Here is a 16,222-nt window from a genome sequence, read left to right as displayed (position 1 = left end):
GCAGTATTATAGTAATTATATTCTTGTATATAGGGGGCAGTATTATAGTAGTTATATTCTTGTACATAGGGGAAGTATTATAGTAGTTATATTCTTGTACATAGGGGAAGTATTATAGTAGTTATATTCTTGTACATAGGGGAAGTATTATAGTAGTTATATTCTTGTATATAGGGGAAGTATTATAGTAGTTATATTCTTGTACATAGGGGCAGTATTATAGTAGTCATATTCTTGTACATAGGGGCAGTATTATAGTAGTTATATTTTTGTATATAGGGGGCAGTATTATAGTAGTTATATTCTTGTACATAGAGGGCAGTATTATAGTAGTTATATTCTTGTACATAGAGGGCAGTATTATAGTAGTTATATTCTTGTACATAGGGGAAGTATTATAGTAGTTATATTCTTGTACATAGAGGGCAGTATTATAGTAGTTATATTCTTGTATATATGGGCAGTATTATAGTAGTTATATTCTTGTACATAGGGGCAGTATTATAGTAGTTATATTCTTGTATATAGGGGGCAGTATTATAGTAGTTATATTCTTGTACATAGAGGGCAGTATTATAGTAGATATATTCTTGTATATAGGGGGCAGTATTATAGTAGTTATATTCTTGTACATAGGGGAAGTATTATAGTAGTTATATTCTTGTACATAGAGGGCAGTATTATAGTAGTTATATTCTTGTACATAGGGACAGTATTATAGTAGTTATATTCTTGTACATAGGGGCAGTATTATAGTAGTTATATTCTTGTACATAGGGGCAGTATTATAGTAGTTATATTCTTATACATAGGGTCAGTATTATGGTAGTTATATTCTTATACATAGGGTCAGTATTATGGTAGTTATATTCTTGTACATAGGGGGCAGTATTATAGTAGTTATATTCTTGTACATAGGGGCAGTATTATAGTAGTTATATTCTTGTACATAGGGGCAGTATTATAGTAGTTATATTCTTATACATAGGGTCAGTATTATGGTAGTTATATTCTTATACATAGGGTCAGTATTATGGTAGTTATATTCTTGTACATAGGGGGCAGTATTATAGTAGTTATATTCTCGTACATAGGGGCAGTAGTATAGTAGTTATATTCTCGTACATAGGGGCAGTAGTATAGTAGTTATATTCTTGTACATAGGGGGCAGTATTATAGTAGTTATATTCTTGTACATAGGAGCAGTATTATAGTAGTTATATTCTTGTACATAGGGGGGCAGTATTATAGTAGTTATATTCTTGTACATAGGAGCAGTATTATAGTAGTTATATTCTTGTACATAGGGTGCAGTATTATAGTAGTTATATTCTTGTACATAGGGGGCTGTATTATAGTAGCTATATTCTTGTACATAGGGGGCAGTATTATAGTAGTTATATTCTTGTACATAGGGGAAGTATTATAGTAGTTATATTCTTGTACATAGGGGAAGTATTATAGTAGTTATATTCTTGTATATAGGGGAAGTATTATAGTAGTTATATTCTTGTACATAGGGGCAGTATTATAGTAGTCATATTCTTGTACATAGGGGCAGTATTATAGTAGTTATATTTTTGTATATAGGGGGCAGTATTATAGTAGTTATATTCTTGTACATAGAGGGCAGTATTATAGTAGTTATATTCTTGTACATAGAGGGCAGTATTATAGTAGTTATATTCTTGTACATAGGGGAAGTATTATAGTAGTTATATTCTTGTACATAGAGGGCAGTATTATAGTAGTTATATTCTTGTACATAGGGGCAGTATTATAGTAGTTATATTCTTGTACATAGGGGCAGTATTATAGTAGTTATATTCTTATACATAGGGTCAGTATTATGGTAGTTATATTCTTATACATAGGGTCAGTATTATGGTAGTTATATTCTTGTACATAGGGGGCAGTATTATAGTAGTTATATTCTTGTACATAGGGGCAGTATTATAGTAGTTATATTCTTATACATAGGGTCAGTATTATGGTAGTTATATTCTTATACATAGGGTCAGTATTATGGTAGTTATATTCTTGTACATAGGGGGCAGTATTATAGTAGTTATATTCTCGTACATAGGGGCAGTAGTATAGTAGTTATATTCTCGTACATAGGGGCAGTAGTATAGTAGTTATATTCTTGTACATAGGGGGCAGTATTATAGTAGTTATATTCTTGTACATAGGAGCAGTATTATAGTAGTTATATTCTTGTACATAGGGGGGCAGTATTATAGTAGTTATATTCTTGTACATAGGAGCAGTATTATAGTAGTTATATTCTTGTACATAGGGTGCAGTATTATAGTAGTTATATTCTTGTACATAGGGGGCTGTATTATAGTAGCTATATTCTTGTACATAGGGGGCAGTATTATAGTAGCTATATTCTTGTACATAGGGGGTAGTATTATAGTAGCTATATTCTTGTACATAGGGGGCAGTATTATAGTAGCTAAATTCTTGTACATAGGGGCAGTATTATAGTAGTTATATTCTTGTATATAGGGGCAGTATTATAGTAGTTATATTCTTGTATATAGGGGCAGTATTATAGTAGTTATATTCTTGTACATAGGGGCAGTATTATAGTAGTTATATTCTTGTATATAGGGGCAGTATTATAGTAGTTATATTCTTGTACATAGGGGCAGTATTATAGTAGTTATATTCTTGTATATAGGGGCAGTATTATAGTAGTTATATTCTTGTACATAGGGGCAGTATTATAGTAGTTATATTCTTGTACATAGGGGCAGTATTATAGTAGTTTTGTCCAAAACACAATTTGTCTTAGTTTTCAGTGATGTTTAGTAATCACCAAGGACAATTGACCACTGGCGCCATGTATCTAATCCCATCAGGTGTGGTTCATTGTGTTAGATACCCGGCTTTCATGGATTTGGATATTTTCGTGTATTGGTGTCAGTGTTTGCTCTTCCTGGTTATTTTTATCATTGTGAATCCCGGACCCCGATCTGCGTTTGGCCTCCATAATAAAGTCTAGAAGGACAGCGCCCCTAGTGGCCACTCACTCCACTGACATGCATTTGTATCTTTATCACCTGCAGATGGAGGACAGTTTTCCTGATTCAGGACCAGAATTGCAGAGCCCCCATTGGAGTGTGATATTGGGGGGGTGACCCTTGTGCCCCCCCCTCCGGTGCTCTATAGATTGCAGGGGTTGTGGCTTTAGCTGCAGCATTAGATATAGCGGTTGTAGCAAGAAAGGGACTTATCTTCATCTATGAAGCAAATGTCATCAAACCATGGAAAGTATGAGTCACCCCCAAACCGAGGCGGCGCAGCGTCAGAGCCCCCCGTCACCGTACACCCAGATAGGGGGATGCACTGCTGTGTACCTCTGTACATTAGCTCCGGAATAGCAGTGACAGCAATTATACTGTATCGCTGCGGTGTATATATAGGTGCGGTGTATATATATATATATATAAATATATATATATATATATATATAGGTGCTGTGTATATATAGATGTGGTATATTTATACAGTGTGTCCACCCATATCCTGTCCATCGCCATTAACTTGAGAACGGCGGCAGCTATAGGCATAGAAGTGGTGTCTAGGTATAGTAAAGTAGCCATGCGCTGCACAATGAAACCTCCTATAGCGCCACCTGGTGGAAAACAACGGAGTTAGCATTTTTATCTCGAAAACGGAGCGAGATAGAGAAAAAAAGTGAATTACAAAGTTGCAGGTCATCATCAATTCAATAGGAATTGACACCTTGCATACAGAAATGCTATGATTAGAAGGTGTAACACTCACAAGGCTGCGGACGTGAAGCGATACCTCATGGAGACCTTCCTACAAGTCATTGGGTATGGAGGCTGCGTGCAGTGGCCTCCACTCACCTGACCTTACCCCACTGGACTCCTTGTTGTGAGGTCACATCAAACAGCAGGTGTATGCGACCCCTCCACCAACATTGCAGGACCTAAGACCACGTATCACAGAGGCTTGTGCAAACGTGTCACCTACCATATTGCACAGTGTACAGCGAGATACAGTATGCTGTGCAGAGTCCAGATGTGCATTGCAGCAAGATACAGTATGCTGTGCAGAGTCCAGATGTGCATTGCAGCAAGATACAGTATGCTGTGCAGAGGCCAGATGTACATTGCAGCAAGATACAGTATGCTGTGCAGAGGCCAGATGTGCATTGCAGCCAGATACAGTATGCTGTGCAGAGGCCAGATGGGCACTGCAGCCAGATACAGTATGCTGTGCAGAGGACAGATGTGCATTGCAGCAAGATACAGTATGCTGTGCAGAGGCCAGATGTGCATTGCAGCAAGATACAGTATGCTGTGCAGAGGACAGATGTACATTGCAGCAAGATACAGTATGCTGTGCAGAGGACAGATGTGCATTGCAGCAAGATACAGTATGCTGTGCAGAGGCCAGATGTGCATTGCAGCAAGATACAGTATGCTGTGCAGAGGCCAGATGTACATTGCAGCAAGATACAGTATGCTGTGCAGAGGCCAGATGTGCATTGCAGCAAGATACAGTATGCTGTGCAGAGGCCAGATGTGCATTGCAGCAAGATACAGAATGCTGTGCAGAGTCCAGATGTGCATTGCAGCCAGATACAGTATGCTGTGCAGAGGCCAGATGTGCATTGCAGCAAGATACAGTATGCTGTGCAGAGGCCAGATGTGCATTGCAGCCAGATACAGTATGCTGTGCAGAGGCCAGATGTGCATTGCAGCAAGATACAGTATGCTGTGCAGAGGCCAGATGTGCACTGCAGCCAGATACAGTATGCTGTGCAGAGGCCAGATGTGCATTGCAGCAAGATACAGTATGCTGTGCAGAGGCCAGATGTGCATTGCAGCAAGATACAGTATGCTGTGCAGAGGCCAGATGTGCATTGCAGCCAGATACAGTATGCTGTGCAGAGTCCAGATGTGCATTGCAGCAAGATACAGTATGCTGTGCAGAGGCCAGATGTGCATTGCAGCCAGATACAGTATGCTGTGCAGAGGCCAGATGTGCATTGAGCAAGATACAGTATGCTGTGCAGAGGCCAGATGTGCATTGCAGCAAGATACAGTATGCTGTGCAGAGGCCAGATGTGCATTGCAGCCAGATACAGTATGCTGTGCAGAGGCCAGATGTGCATTGCAGCAAGATACAGTATGCTGTGCAGAGGCCAGATGTGCATTGCAGCAAGATACAGTATGCTGTGCAGAGGCCAGATGTGCATTGCAGCAAGATACAGTATGCTGTGCAGAGGCCAGATGTGCATTGCAGCTGACGGGGGACACTAATGAGCGTAATATGTGTGACCAAATGTTTGGACACACCTTCTCATTAAAAGAGTTTTCTTTATTTTCATGACTCTGAAAATTGTAGATTCACATTGAAGGCATCAAAACTATGAATTATCTCATGTGGAATGAAATACTTACTAAAAAAGTGTGAAACAACTGAAAATATGTCTCATATTCCAGGTTCTTCAAAGTAGCCACCTTTTGCTTTGATTACTGCTTTGCACACTCTTGGCATTCTCTTGATGAGCTTCAAGAGGTAGTAATAGTATGTATATATAGTAGTATCAGTAATAGTATGAGTATATACAGCAGTATCAGTAATAGTATGTATATACAGCAGTATCAGTAATAGTATGTATATACAGCAGTATCAGTAATGGCAGGCACGATACTGCTTAAGGAACGTGTCTCTGACTGTGGAGCCCCCCTGACCAATCCTAAAGGAAGCAAGGGTCGTGCCCATATCCCCTCTTTCCACCATTCCCTAGGTGAGCCACTAATTGGGATGCCCAGCTGACCAACAGGATCGCAAGGGAAAGGGGGGTCCAGCCACACCTACAGGGGTTAAATTCAGTGCCCGGGGTCAGCGATTTCCTCTTTCCCTCTGGCTGCCCCTCTAGAAGCTTTTGTCCCACCCTCCCTCCCTTATATGCTCAGCACCCTCTTATTAGTTTTATTGTTTTTTTACCAGAATAATTGTGTGTTAACTGAATATATGAATATAGATGCAACCCTTGTATTTGAAATTACGTCACAGCGGAAAAAGGCGGAGAGGGGGCCAAGGTCGTAACAGCTCGTTGGCTGCACGCCGGTCGGTCGCAGACAAGGTTGCGGCGACGAGCTCGTAATGACATGGAAGGCCCCTTCTCTACCTATGAACTTAATAAACTGTGACCGACCTGTTTTCACCCCATCTAGGCCTGCCCGTGTTTTCATTTGGGGACTGGGGGGAAGAGGGGAGGGCACCGCTTCAAACATACGGGTCTCCACAGTCTAGTATGTATATACAGCAGTATCAGCAATAGTATGTATATACAGCAGTATCAGTAATAGTATGTATATACAGCAGTATCAGTAATAGTATGTATATACAGCAGTATCAGTAATAGTATGTATATACAGCAGTATCAGCAATAGTATGTATATACAGCAGTATCAGTAATAGTATGTATATACAGCAGTATCAGTAATAGTATGTATATACAGCAGTATCAGTAATAGTATGTAGTATCAGTAATAGTATGAGTATACAGCAGTATCAGTAATAGTATGTATATACAGCAGTATCAGTAATAGTATGTATATATAGCAGTATCAGTAATAGTATGTATATACAGCAGTATCAGTAATAGTATGTATATACAGTAGTATCAGTAATAGTATGTATATACAGTAGTATCAGTAATAGTATGTATATACAGTAGTACCAGTAATAGTATGTATATACAGTAGTACTAGTAATAGTATGTATATACAGCAGTATCAGTAATAGTATGTATATACAGCAGTATCAGTAATAGTATGTATATACAGCAGTATCAGTAATAGTATGTATGTATATACAGTAGTATCAGTAATAGTATGTATATACAGTAGTATCAGTAATAGTATGTATATACAGCAGTATCAGTAATAGTATGTATATACAGCAGTATCAGTAATAGTATGTATATATAGCAGTATCAGCAATAGTATGTATGTATGTATATACAGTAGTATCAGTAATAGTATTATTATTATTATTATTTATTATTATAGCGCCATTTATTCCATGGCGCTTTACAAGTGAAAGAGGGTATACGTACAACAATCATTAACAGTACAAGACAGACTGGTATAGGAGGAGAGAGGACCCTGCCCGCTAGGGCTCACAGTCTACAGGGAATGGGTGATGGTACAATGGTACAATAGGTGAGGACATAGTATGTATATAGTATGTATATACAGCAGTATCAGTAATAGTATGTATATACAGCAGTATCAGTAATAATATGTATGTATATACAGTAGTATCAGTAATAGTATGTATATACAGCAGTATCAGTAATAGTATGTATGTATATACAGTAGTATCAGTAATAGTATGTATATACAACAGTATCACTAATAGTATGTATGTATATACAGTAGTATCAGTAATAGTATATATATACAGCAGTATCAGTAATAGTATGTATGTATATACAGTAGTATCAGTAATAGTATGTATATACAGCAGTATCTGTAATAATATGTATGTATATACAGTAGTATCAGTAATAGTATGTATATACAGCAGTATCTGTAATAATATGTATGTATATACAGTAGTATCAGTAATAGTATGTATATACAGCAGTATCAGTAATAGTATGTATATACAGCAGTATCAGTAATAATATGTATGTATATACAGTAGTATCAGTAATAGTATGTATATACAGCAGTATCAGTAATAGTATGTATGTATATACAGCAGTATCAGTAATAGTATGTATATACAGCAGTATCAGTAATAGTATGTATATACAGTAGTATCAGTAATAGTATGTATATACAGCAGTATCAGTAATAGTATGTATATACAGTAGTATCAGTAATAGTATGAGTATACAGCAGTATCAGTAATAGTCTGAGTATACAGCAGTATCAGTAATAGTATGTACATACAGTAGTATCCTAATAGTATGTATATACAGTAGTATCAGTAATAGTATGTTTATACAGCAGCATCAGTAATAGTATGAATATACAACATTATCAGTAATAGTATGTATATACAGCAGTATCAGTAATAGTATGTATATACAGTAGTATCAGTAATAGTATGAGTATACAGCAGTATCAGTAATAGTATGTGTATACAACAGCATCAGTAATAGTATGAGTATACAGCAGTATCAGTAATAGTATGAATATACAACAGTATCAGTAATAGTATGTATATACAGCAGTATCAGTAATAGTATGTATATACAGCAGTATCAGTAATAGTATGTATATACAGCAGTATCAGTAATAGTGTGAGTATACAGCAGTATCAGTAATAGTATGTGTATATATACAGCAGTATCAGTAATAGTATGTATATACAGCAGTGTCAGTAATAGTATGTATATACAGCAGTATCAGTAATAGTATGAGTATACAGCAGTATCAGTAATAGTATGTATATATAGCAGTATCAGTAATAGTATGAGTATACAGCAGTATCAGTAACAGTATGAGTATACAGCAGTATCAGTAATAGTATGTATATACAGCAGTATCAGTAATAGTATGAGTATACAGCAGTATCAGTAATAGTATGAGTATAAAGCAGTATCAGTAATAGTATGTATATATAGCAGTATCAGTAATAGTATGAGTATACAGCAGTATCAGTAATAGTATGAGTATAAAGCAGTATCAGTAATAGTATGTATATACAGCAGTATCAGTAATAGTATGTATATACAGCAGTATCAGTAATAGTATGTATATACAGCAGTATCAGTAATAGGAGGTATATATAGCAGTATCAATAATAGTATGTATATACAGCAGTATCAGTAATAGTATGTATATACAGCAGTATCAGTAATAGTATGAGTATACAGCAGTATCAGTAATAGTATGTATATACACCAGTATCAGTAATAGTATGTATATACAGCAGTATCAATAATAGTATGTATATACAGCAGTATCAGTAATAGGAGGTATATATAGCAGGTATCAATAATAGTATGTATATACAGCAGTATCAGTAATAGTATGAGTATACAGCAGTATCAGTAATAGTATGAGTATACAGCAGTATTAGTAATAGTATGTATATACAGCAGTATCAGTAATAGTATTAGTATACAGCAGTATCAGTAATAGTATGTATATACAGCAGTATCAGTAATAGTATGTATATACAGGAGTATCAGTAAAAGTATGTATATACAGCAGTATCAGTAATAGTATGAGTATACAGCAGTATCAGTAATAGTATGTATATACAGCAGTATCAGTAATAGTATGTATATACAGCAGTATCAATAATAGCATGTATATACAGCAGTATCAGTAATAATAATACACATATACATTATTACTCTGCTGACCCGTTACATCCCCCCATTCTGCAGACCACCCTCCTGGAATAATGGGTCCGATCCTTCCCTACACCTGCAGCCCCTTTTCTGATGATGAGGGGGGGAGGAGTTTTTGGCTCAGGACCCCCATATCCACCACCTCTCCCCCTTCATACTCCCCGTTCCCATCTCCGGTGGTCTCTGGCACCTGCTAGAGGGTGCACACTATTAGACCCTTCCCCAGGTTTCTTCTCAGCAGTAAGTTCAGGAGTGAAGTTAAAGTTTCATTTTTTTCTTGCACATCTGTCACCAAAAAGGAAACCAAAGTGACATCACTTCCCCAAAAAGAGGGGACCCAGAGCGAGAGAGCAGCGCGGAGTCACACACAGCCGGCTCTGCTGCAGAACCTCACCTGGACATGGCCTCCTCCTGAGGCTCCTGCTGCACCTGCTCCTGAGCTCCTCTCCAGGTGACATGGACTGCACCATCAAGGTAGGTGATGCTGGAGCCGCGGGGAGCCCAGGAGCTGGAGCAGGGCCCCTGGACACCAGGGCTGCAGCCACCCCTTCCTTCTTCCCCTGTGACACTCAGCCCTGGGGCGGTTATTCCGAAGCCCCCACTCTTTCCTTTTGGTACCAGATTTCCTCTTCCTTTAGTGGTTCATGTCTCAGCTTAAATAACAACAACCAAAAAAACCCTCCAGTTCTAGAGCTGAGAGCTGGGACCTGGGGAGGGAGTCAGCAGCACCCGGCATGGGGCACCCACTGCAGACCCCTGGGGGGCTCAGCAAGCCTGGGGGGCTGCGGCCACCACCTGCAGTCTGCGGACCAGAAGGGAGGAGCTGCGCCTGGTGCCCAGGACCCTGGGGGTGAACAGGTGGGTGATGAGGATGGGACCCCCAAAATACAGCAGGTGGGGGGGTACTACCCAGAAGACCTCAACTCAGGAGACCCCAACCCAGGAGACCTCCACTCAGGAGACCTCCACCCAGGAGACCTCCACTCAGGAGACCTCCACCCAGGAGCCCTCAACTCAGGAGACCTCCACCCAGGAGACCTCCACTCAGGAGACCTCCACCCGGGAGACCTCCACCCGGGAGACCTCCACCCAGACATGGAAACATGCAGTGATGGCCCCAGGGAGCTTCATCCAGTATCACTGAGTGTTATTAGCTATAACTGTATATATATTTATTGGTTCATTGTTGCTTAAAATATTGCATTAATTTGTTTAAAAATCTTTACAATTGTTTAGAAAAATGCTGATAATAAGTGATAATAATATAAACTAGAAAAAAAAATGTGAAATAATATTATAAAGTCATTATTTATATCATATAGTTATAAATATATTGATTCAGTACTATAATAATCTGCATGTGTGCTACAATATATATATATATATATATATATATAAATATATATATTATATTTGGAATGGTTTTACATTATGTAATATATATACATTTATATATATATAAATTTATATATGCATAAATAAATTATATATATATATATATATATATCTATATATATCTATATATATATATATATATATATATATATATATATATATACACACTGTCCTACATCCTATTATATTACTTTTGGAATGGTTTTACATTATGTATTATATGTCCATATATACGGTGTGTATATATATATATATATATATATATATATATATACAGATATATATATATAAAAATATATATATATATATATAAAAATGTATATAATATAAATGTGTATGTATGATACATGAAGACTATATGACTACTATATGTATTATGAGCATATATATATATATATATATATATATATATATATATGTATTGCCCATCCTAAGTTTCTTCCTTGATACATTGTTGCAAGATGTATTTATTTATTTTTATCTCTTCTCCTTTCTGTAACTTTTTTCCCCTCTTACATTTTACATTCTTGTTTTCTTAATGAATTCTGAATGATATTTGCGCGTTTTTTATCATTCTTCTTCAGTACAGGAGGGTTCATGGATTAATTTATTATAAAACTGCAGCTAAAGCTCCAGAATAATTATAGTTCATCAGTAAAGATAAAAAGATGAAAGAAAAGGATCTGGGCGGGAATGAAATGATGATGATGATGATGATGATGGGGGTTGTAGTGTCAGGTTGGGGGCGACTACAAGTAAAATTCTTTATCAGAATCAAGAGCATTTGATTAATAATGTTTTTTACTTATTGATCTTTATGGTATTTTTGAATTTTTATGAACAATGTGAATGCAATGATTACTTTTCTATATCACTTTCATATACTGTATTTGTTGTTATTCCCTTTTTTTCATTTTACTGTTGTCATAGCCTTTTATATCTGTATTCTTTACATGTATTTAGGTTCTTTCTTTATTATTTTTGCATTTATTTAGAAGGTTTAATTTTGTATTTACTTATTTGTGTGCCTGTATTCTTTGTCTTAATTATATATATATGAGAAATTAACACAAATATTTTTATATATATATATATATATATATATATATATATGAGAAATTAACACAAAGAGTGCAGACATACAGTAAAAGTGTTTATTTTGTATTTATTTCTTTTTGTCTGTATTCTTTGTCATACATACATATATATGTATATAAATATATGTATATATAAATAAATCTATACATATATACTGTATATGATTAATACAAAGAATACAGACAGAAATGGAAATAAAAATAAAACGACAACATGTATATTTGCATTTCTTTCATTTAGTTAGAAGTATTTATTCTGTATTATTTCTTTTTATGCCTGTATTCTTTGTCATATTCTGTGTATATATATATATATATCTATAGTAACACATACATAATTACCACAAAGAATACAAACATAAAAGGAGATAAATACGAAATAAAACTTCTAATAAAAGGAAATGCAAATATAAAAGTTTTAGTTTTGTATTTATTTCCTTTTATCTCTGTATTCTTTGTTCTCATTTTAATTTAATTTATATATCTACTATATATATGTATATATATATATATATATATATATATATATATATATATATATATATATAATTAAAATAAAGAATACAGATATAAAAGAAAATGAAAACGTAAACTTTTATATTTGTATTTCTTTTTATTAGAGGTTTTTAAATAAAAAAATAAAAGAAAGAAAGAAATGCAAATATAAAAGATTTAGTTTTAGAACTATTGCCTTTTATGTTTGTATTCTTCGTCTTAATTCTATATATAATTAAATTAAGACATTTTATTAGTTTTATTAGAAGTTTTTATTTTGTATATATATATATATATATATATATATATAAAAAAAACTACTACTACTAATAATAATAATACATTTCTAATAAAACTATATATAAGACAAAGAATACAGACATAAAAATAGGTAAACGCAAGACTAAAACTTCTAAATAAACCAAATAAATGCAGAAAACAACGAAGAAATTACCTGAACACATGCAAAGCACCACAGAAATAATAGGGAATAGCAACAAATATATAGAAGTGTTATAGAAAAGTCATCATTGCATTCACAGTGTTCATAAAAATTTAGAAATAGTAAAGATAAATTATAAGATAAGGAATATAATAATAATAATAATAATGCAATAATAATGACAACAATAATATAAATACATATATATATATAACAAGGCAGTTATTTTTGCATTTCTTTTATTTAGAAGTTTTTGTTTCATAATAATTTCATTTTTAATTAGAATTTGTTTCATTATTTCAGATTTTTGTATTCATTTTTTTTAGTTCTCATTTTATTATATATATTTTATTATTATTTTTTTTTTTTTTTAATTTTCTATCTATATTTCAAATTGTCCTGATTTATACACAAATTTCCATAGTTTGGTTCTTCACACCCAGGAGTCTAACTATAAGTCCCAGCATGTCCACACAGCAGAAGGCATGCTGGGAGTTGTAGTCCGTTCTCTCCGCCACTGCTTGGAGACTATATATTATATACTGATACAGTAATGACGTAGATATCAGTTGTATATAACAAATTGTAAGAGATAAGGAAACATAATGGATACATTCAGATACAGTCAGATACATTTAGATACATCCAGATACATCTACATATATCCAGATACCTTCAGATACATTCTCATACATGCGGATACATTCTCATACATGCGGATACATTCTCATACATGCGGATACATTGTCATACATGCAGATACATTGTCATACATGCAGATACATTCTCATACATGCGGATACATTCTCATACATGCGGATACATTCTCATACATGCAGATACATTGTCATACATGCAGATACATTCTCATACATGCAGATACATTCTCATACATGCGGATACATTGTCATACATGCAGATACATTGTCATACATGCAGATACATTCTCATACATTCGGATACATTTTCATACATGCAGATACATTCTCATACATGCGGATACATTCTCATACATGCGGATACATTCTCATACATGCGGATACATTCTCATACATGCGGATACATTGTCATACATGCAGATACATTGTCATACATGCAGATACATTCTCATACATGCAGATACATTCTCATACATGCAGATACATTCTCATACATGCGGATACATTCTCATACATGCGGATACATTGTCATACATGCAGATACATTGTCATACATGCAGATACATTCTCATACATGCAGATACATTCTCATACATGCGGATACATTCTCATACATGCGGATACATTGTCATACATGCAGATACATTGTCATACATGCAGATACATTCTCATACATGCAGATACATTCTCATACATGCGGATACATTCTCATACATGCGGATACATTGTCATACATGCAGATACATTCTCATACATGCAGATACATTGTCATACATGCAGATACATTCTCATACATGCAGATACATTCTCATACATTCGGATACATTTTCATACATGCAGATACATTGTCATACATGCAGATACATTCTCATACATGCGGATACATTCTCATACATGCAGATACATTGTCATACATGCGGATACATTCTCATACATGCAGATACATTCTCATCCATGCGGATACATTCTCATACATGCAGATACATTCTCATCCATGCGGATACATTCTCATCCATGCGGATACATTCTCATACATGCGGATACATTCTCATACATGCAGATACATGCGGATACATTCTCATCCATGCAGATACATTCTCATACATGCAGATACATGCGGATACATTCTCATACATGCGGATACATTCTCATACATGCAGATACATTCTCATACATGCGGATACATTCTCATACATGCAGATACATTCTCATCCATGCGGATACATTCTCATACATGCGGATACATTCTCATACATTCGGATACATTTTCATACATGCAGATACATTCTCATACATGCGGATACATTCTCATACATGCAGATACATTCTCATACATGCGGATACATTCTCATCCATGTGGATACATTCTCATACATGCGGATACATTCTCATCCATGCAGATACATTCTCATCCATGCAGATACATTCTCATCCATGCAGATACATTCTCATACATGCAGATACATGCGGATACATTCTCATACATGCAGATACATTCTCATACATGCGGATACATTCTCATACATGCGGATACATTCTCATACATGCGGATACATTCTCATACATGCAGATACATTCTCATCCATGCGGATACATTCTCATACATGCGGATACATTCTCATACATTCGGATACATTTTCATACATGCAGATACATTCTCATACATGCGGATACATTCTCATACATGCAGATACATTCTCATACATGCGGATACATTCTCATCCATGTGGATACATTCTCATACATGCGGATACATTCTCATCCATGCAGATACATTCTCATCCATGCAGATACATTCTCATCCATGCAGATACATTCTCATACATGCAGATACATGCGGATACATTCTCATACATGCAGATACATTCTCATACATGCGGATACATTCTCATCCATGCAGATACATTCTCATACATGCAGATACATGCGGATACATTCTCATACATGCAGATACATTCTCATACATGCGGATACATTCTCATCCATGCAGATACATTCTCATACATGCGGATACATTCTCATCCATGCAGATACATTCTCATACATGCAGATACATGCGGATACATTCTCATCCATGCAGATACATTCTCATACATGCAGATACATGCGGATACATTCTCATACATGCGGATACATTGTCATACATGCGGATACATTCTCATACATGCGGATACATTTTCATACATGCAGATACATTCTCATACATTTGGATACATTCTCATCCATGCAGATACATGCAGATACATTCTCATACATTCGGATACATTCTCATCCATGCAGATACATGCGGATACATTCTCATCCATGCAGATACATGCGGATACATTGTCATACACTGCCCACTTTCTTGGGTCTTTGCTGTGTTATAGACCTTGCTTCTTAGTGACAGTTTTGGAGGGTTTTGTATATGAGGAAGCTGCTGTTTCCGCAAAGTGAAGCAGATTCAGTGAAGTCTCGTTAACCCCTTGTGGGGGGAATTGTGTCAGAGCTAGAGATGTAGCAGCGCTGAGTGTGTGATATAGAAAACACAATAGATACAAATGCAACTATCACAGCAGAGAATATAGTTGTGTCTAATGACACGCTCAGCTCTGCTACATCGCTAGATCAGGTATTAATGGAGGAAGAGCACATGTGAATCCATCCTTCTAAAGGCGTTCACATTAATAATGCTGATTTCTGCAGTGTAAAATGACACGCTCGGCTCTGCTCCACCTGTAGATTAGGTGCAGATGCCCCCCATGATCCAGTTTCGTCCCTGCGG

At 35.7% G+C, this 16,222-nt stretch overlaps 1 protein-coding gene across 1 annotated transcript in view; it reads left to right on the top strand.

Moving 5' to 3' along the window:
- The first annotated feature begins 9,714 nt into the window (after positions 1-9,714).
- The window catches only part of LOC142257130 (Friend leukemia integration 1 transcription factor-like), a 37,480-nt gene continuing 30,972 nt past the window's right edge, over positions 9,715-16,222 (top strand). The window contains exon 1 of the mRNA XM_075329227.1: positions 9,715-9,844. Within this exon, the coding sequence (XP_075185342.1) occupies positions 9,827-9,844 (18 nt within the window). The 5' untranslated portion in view covers positions 9,715-9,826. The remainder of the gene's footprint in view (positions 9,845-16,222) is intronic.

Source organism: Anomaloglossus baeobatrachus, chromosome 11 (assembly GCF_048569485.1).
Source record: "Anomaloglossus baeobatrachus isolate aAnoBae1 chromosome 11, aAnoBae1.hap1, whole genome shotgun sequence".
NCBI classification, from domain to species: domain Eukaryota; kingdom Metazoa; phylum Chordata; class Amphibia; order Anura; family Aromobatidae; genus Anomaloglossus; species Anomaloglossus baeobatrachus.
This window is presented reverse-complemented; position numbering and strand designations above follow the sequence as displayed.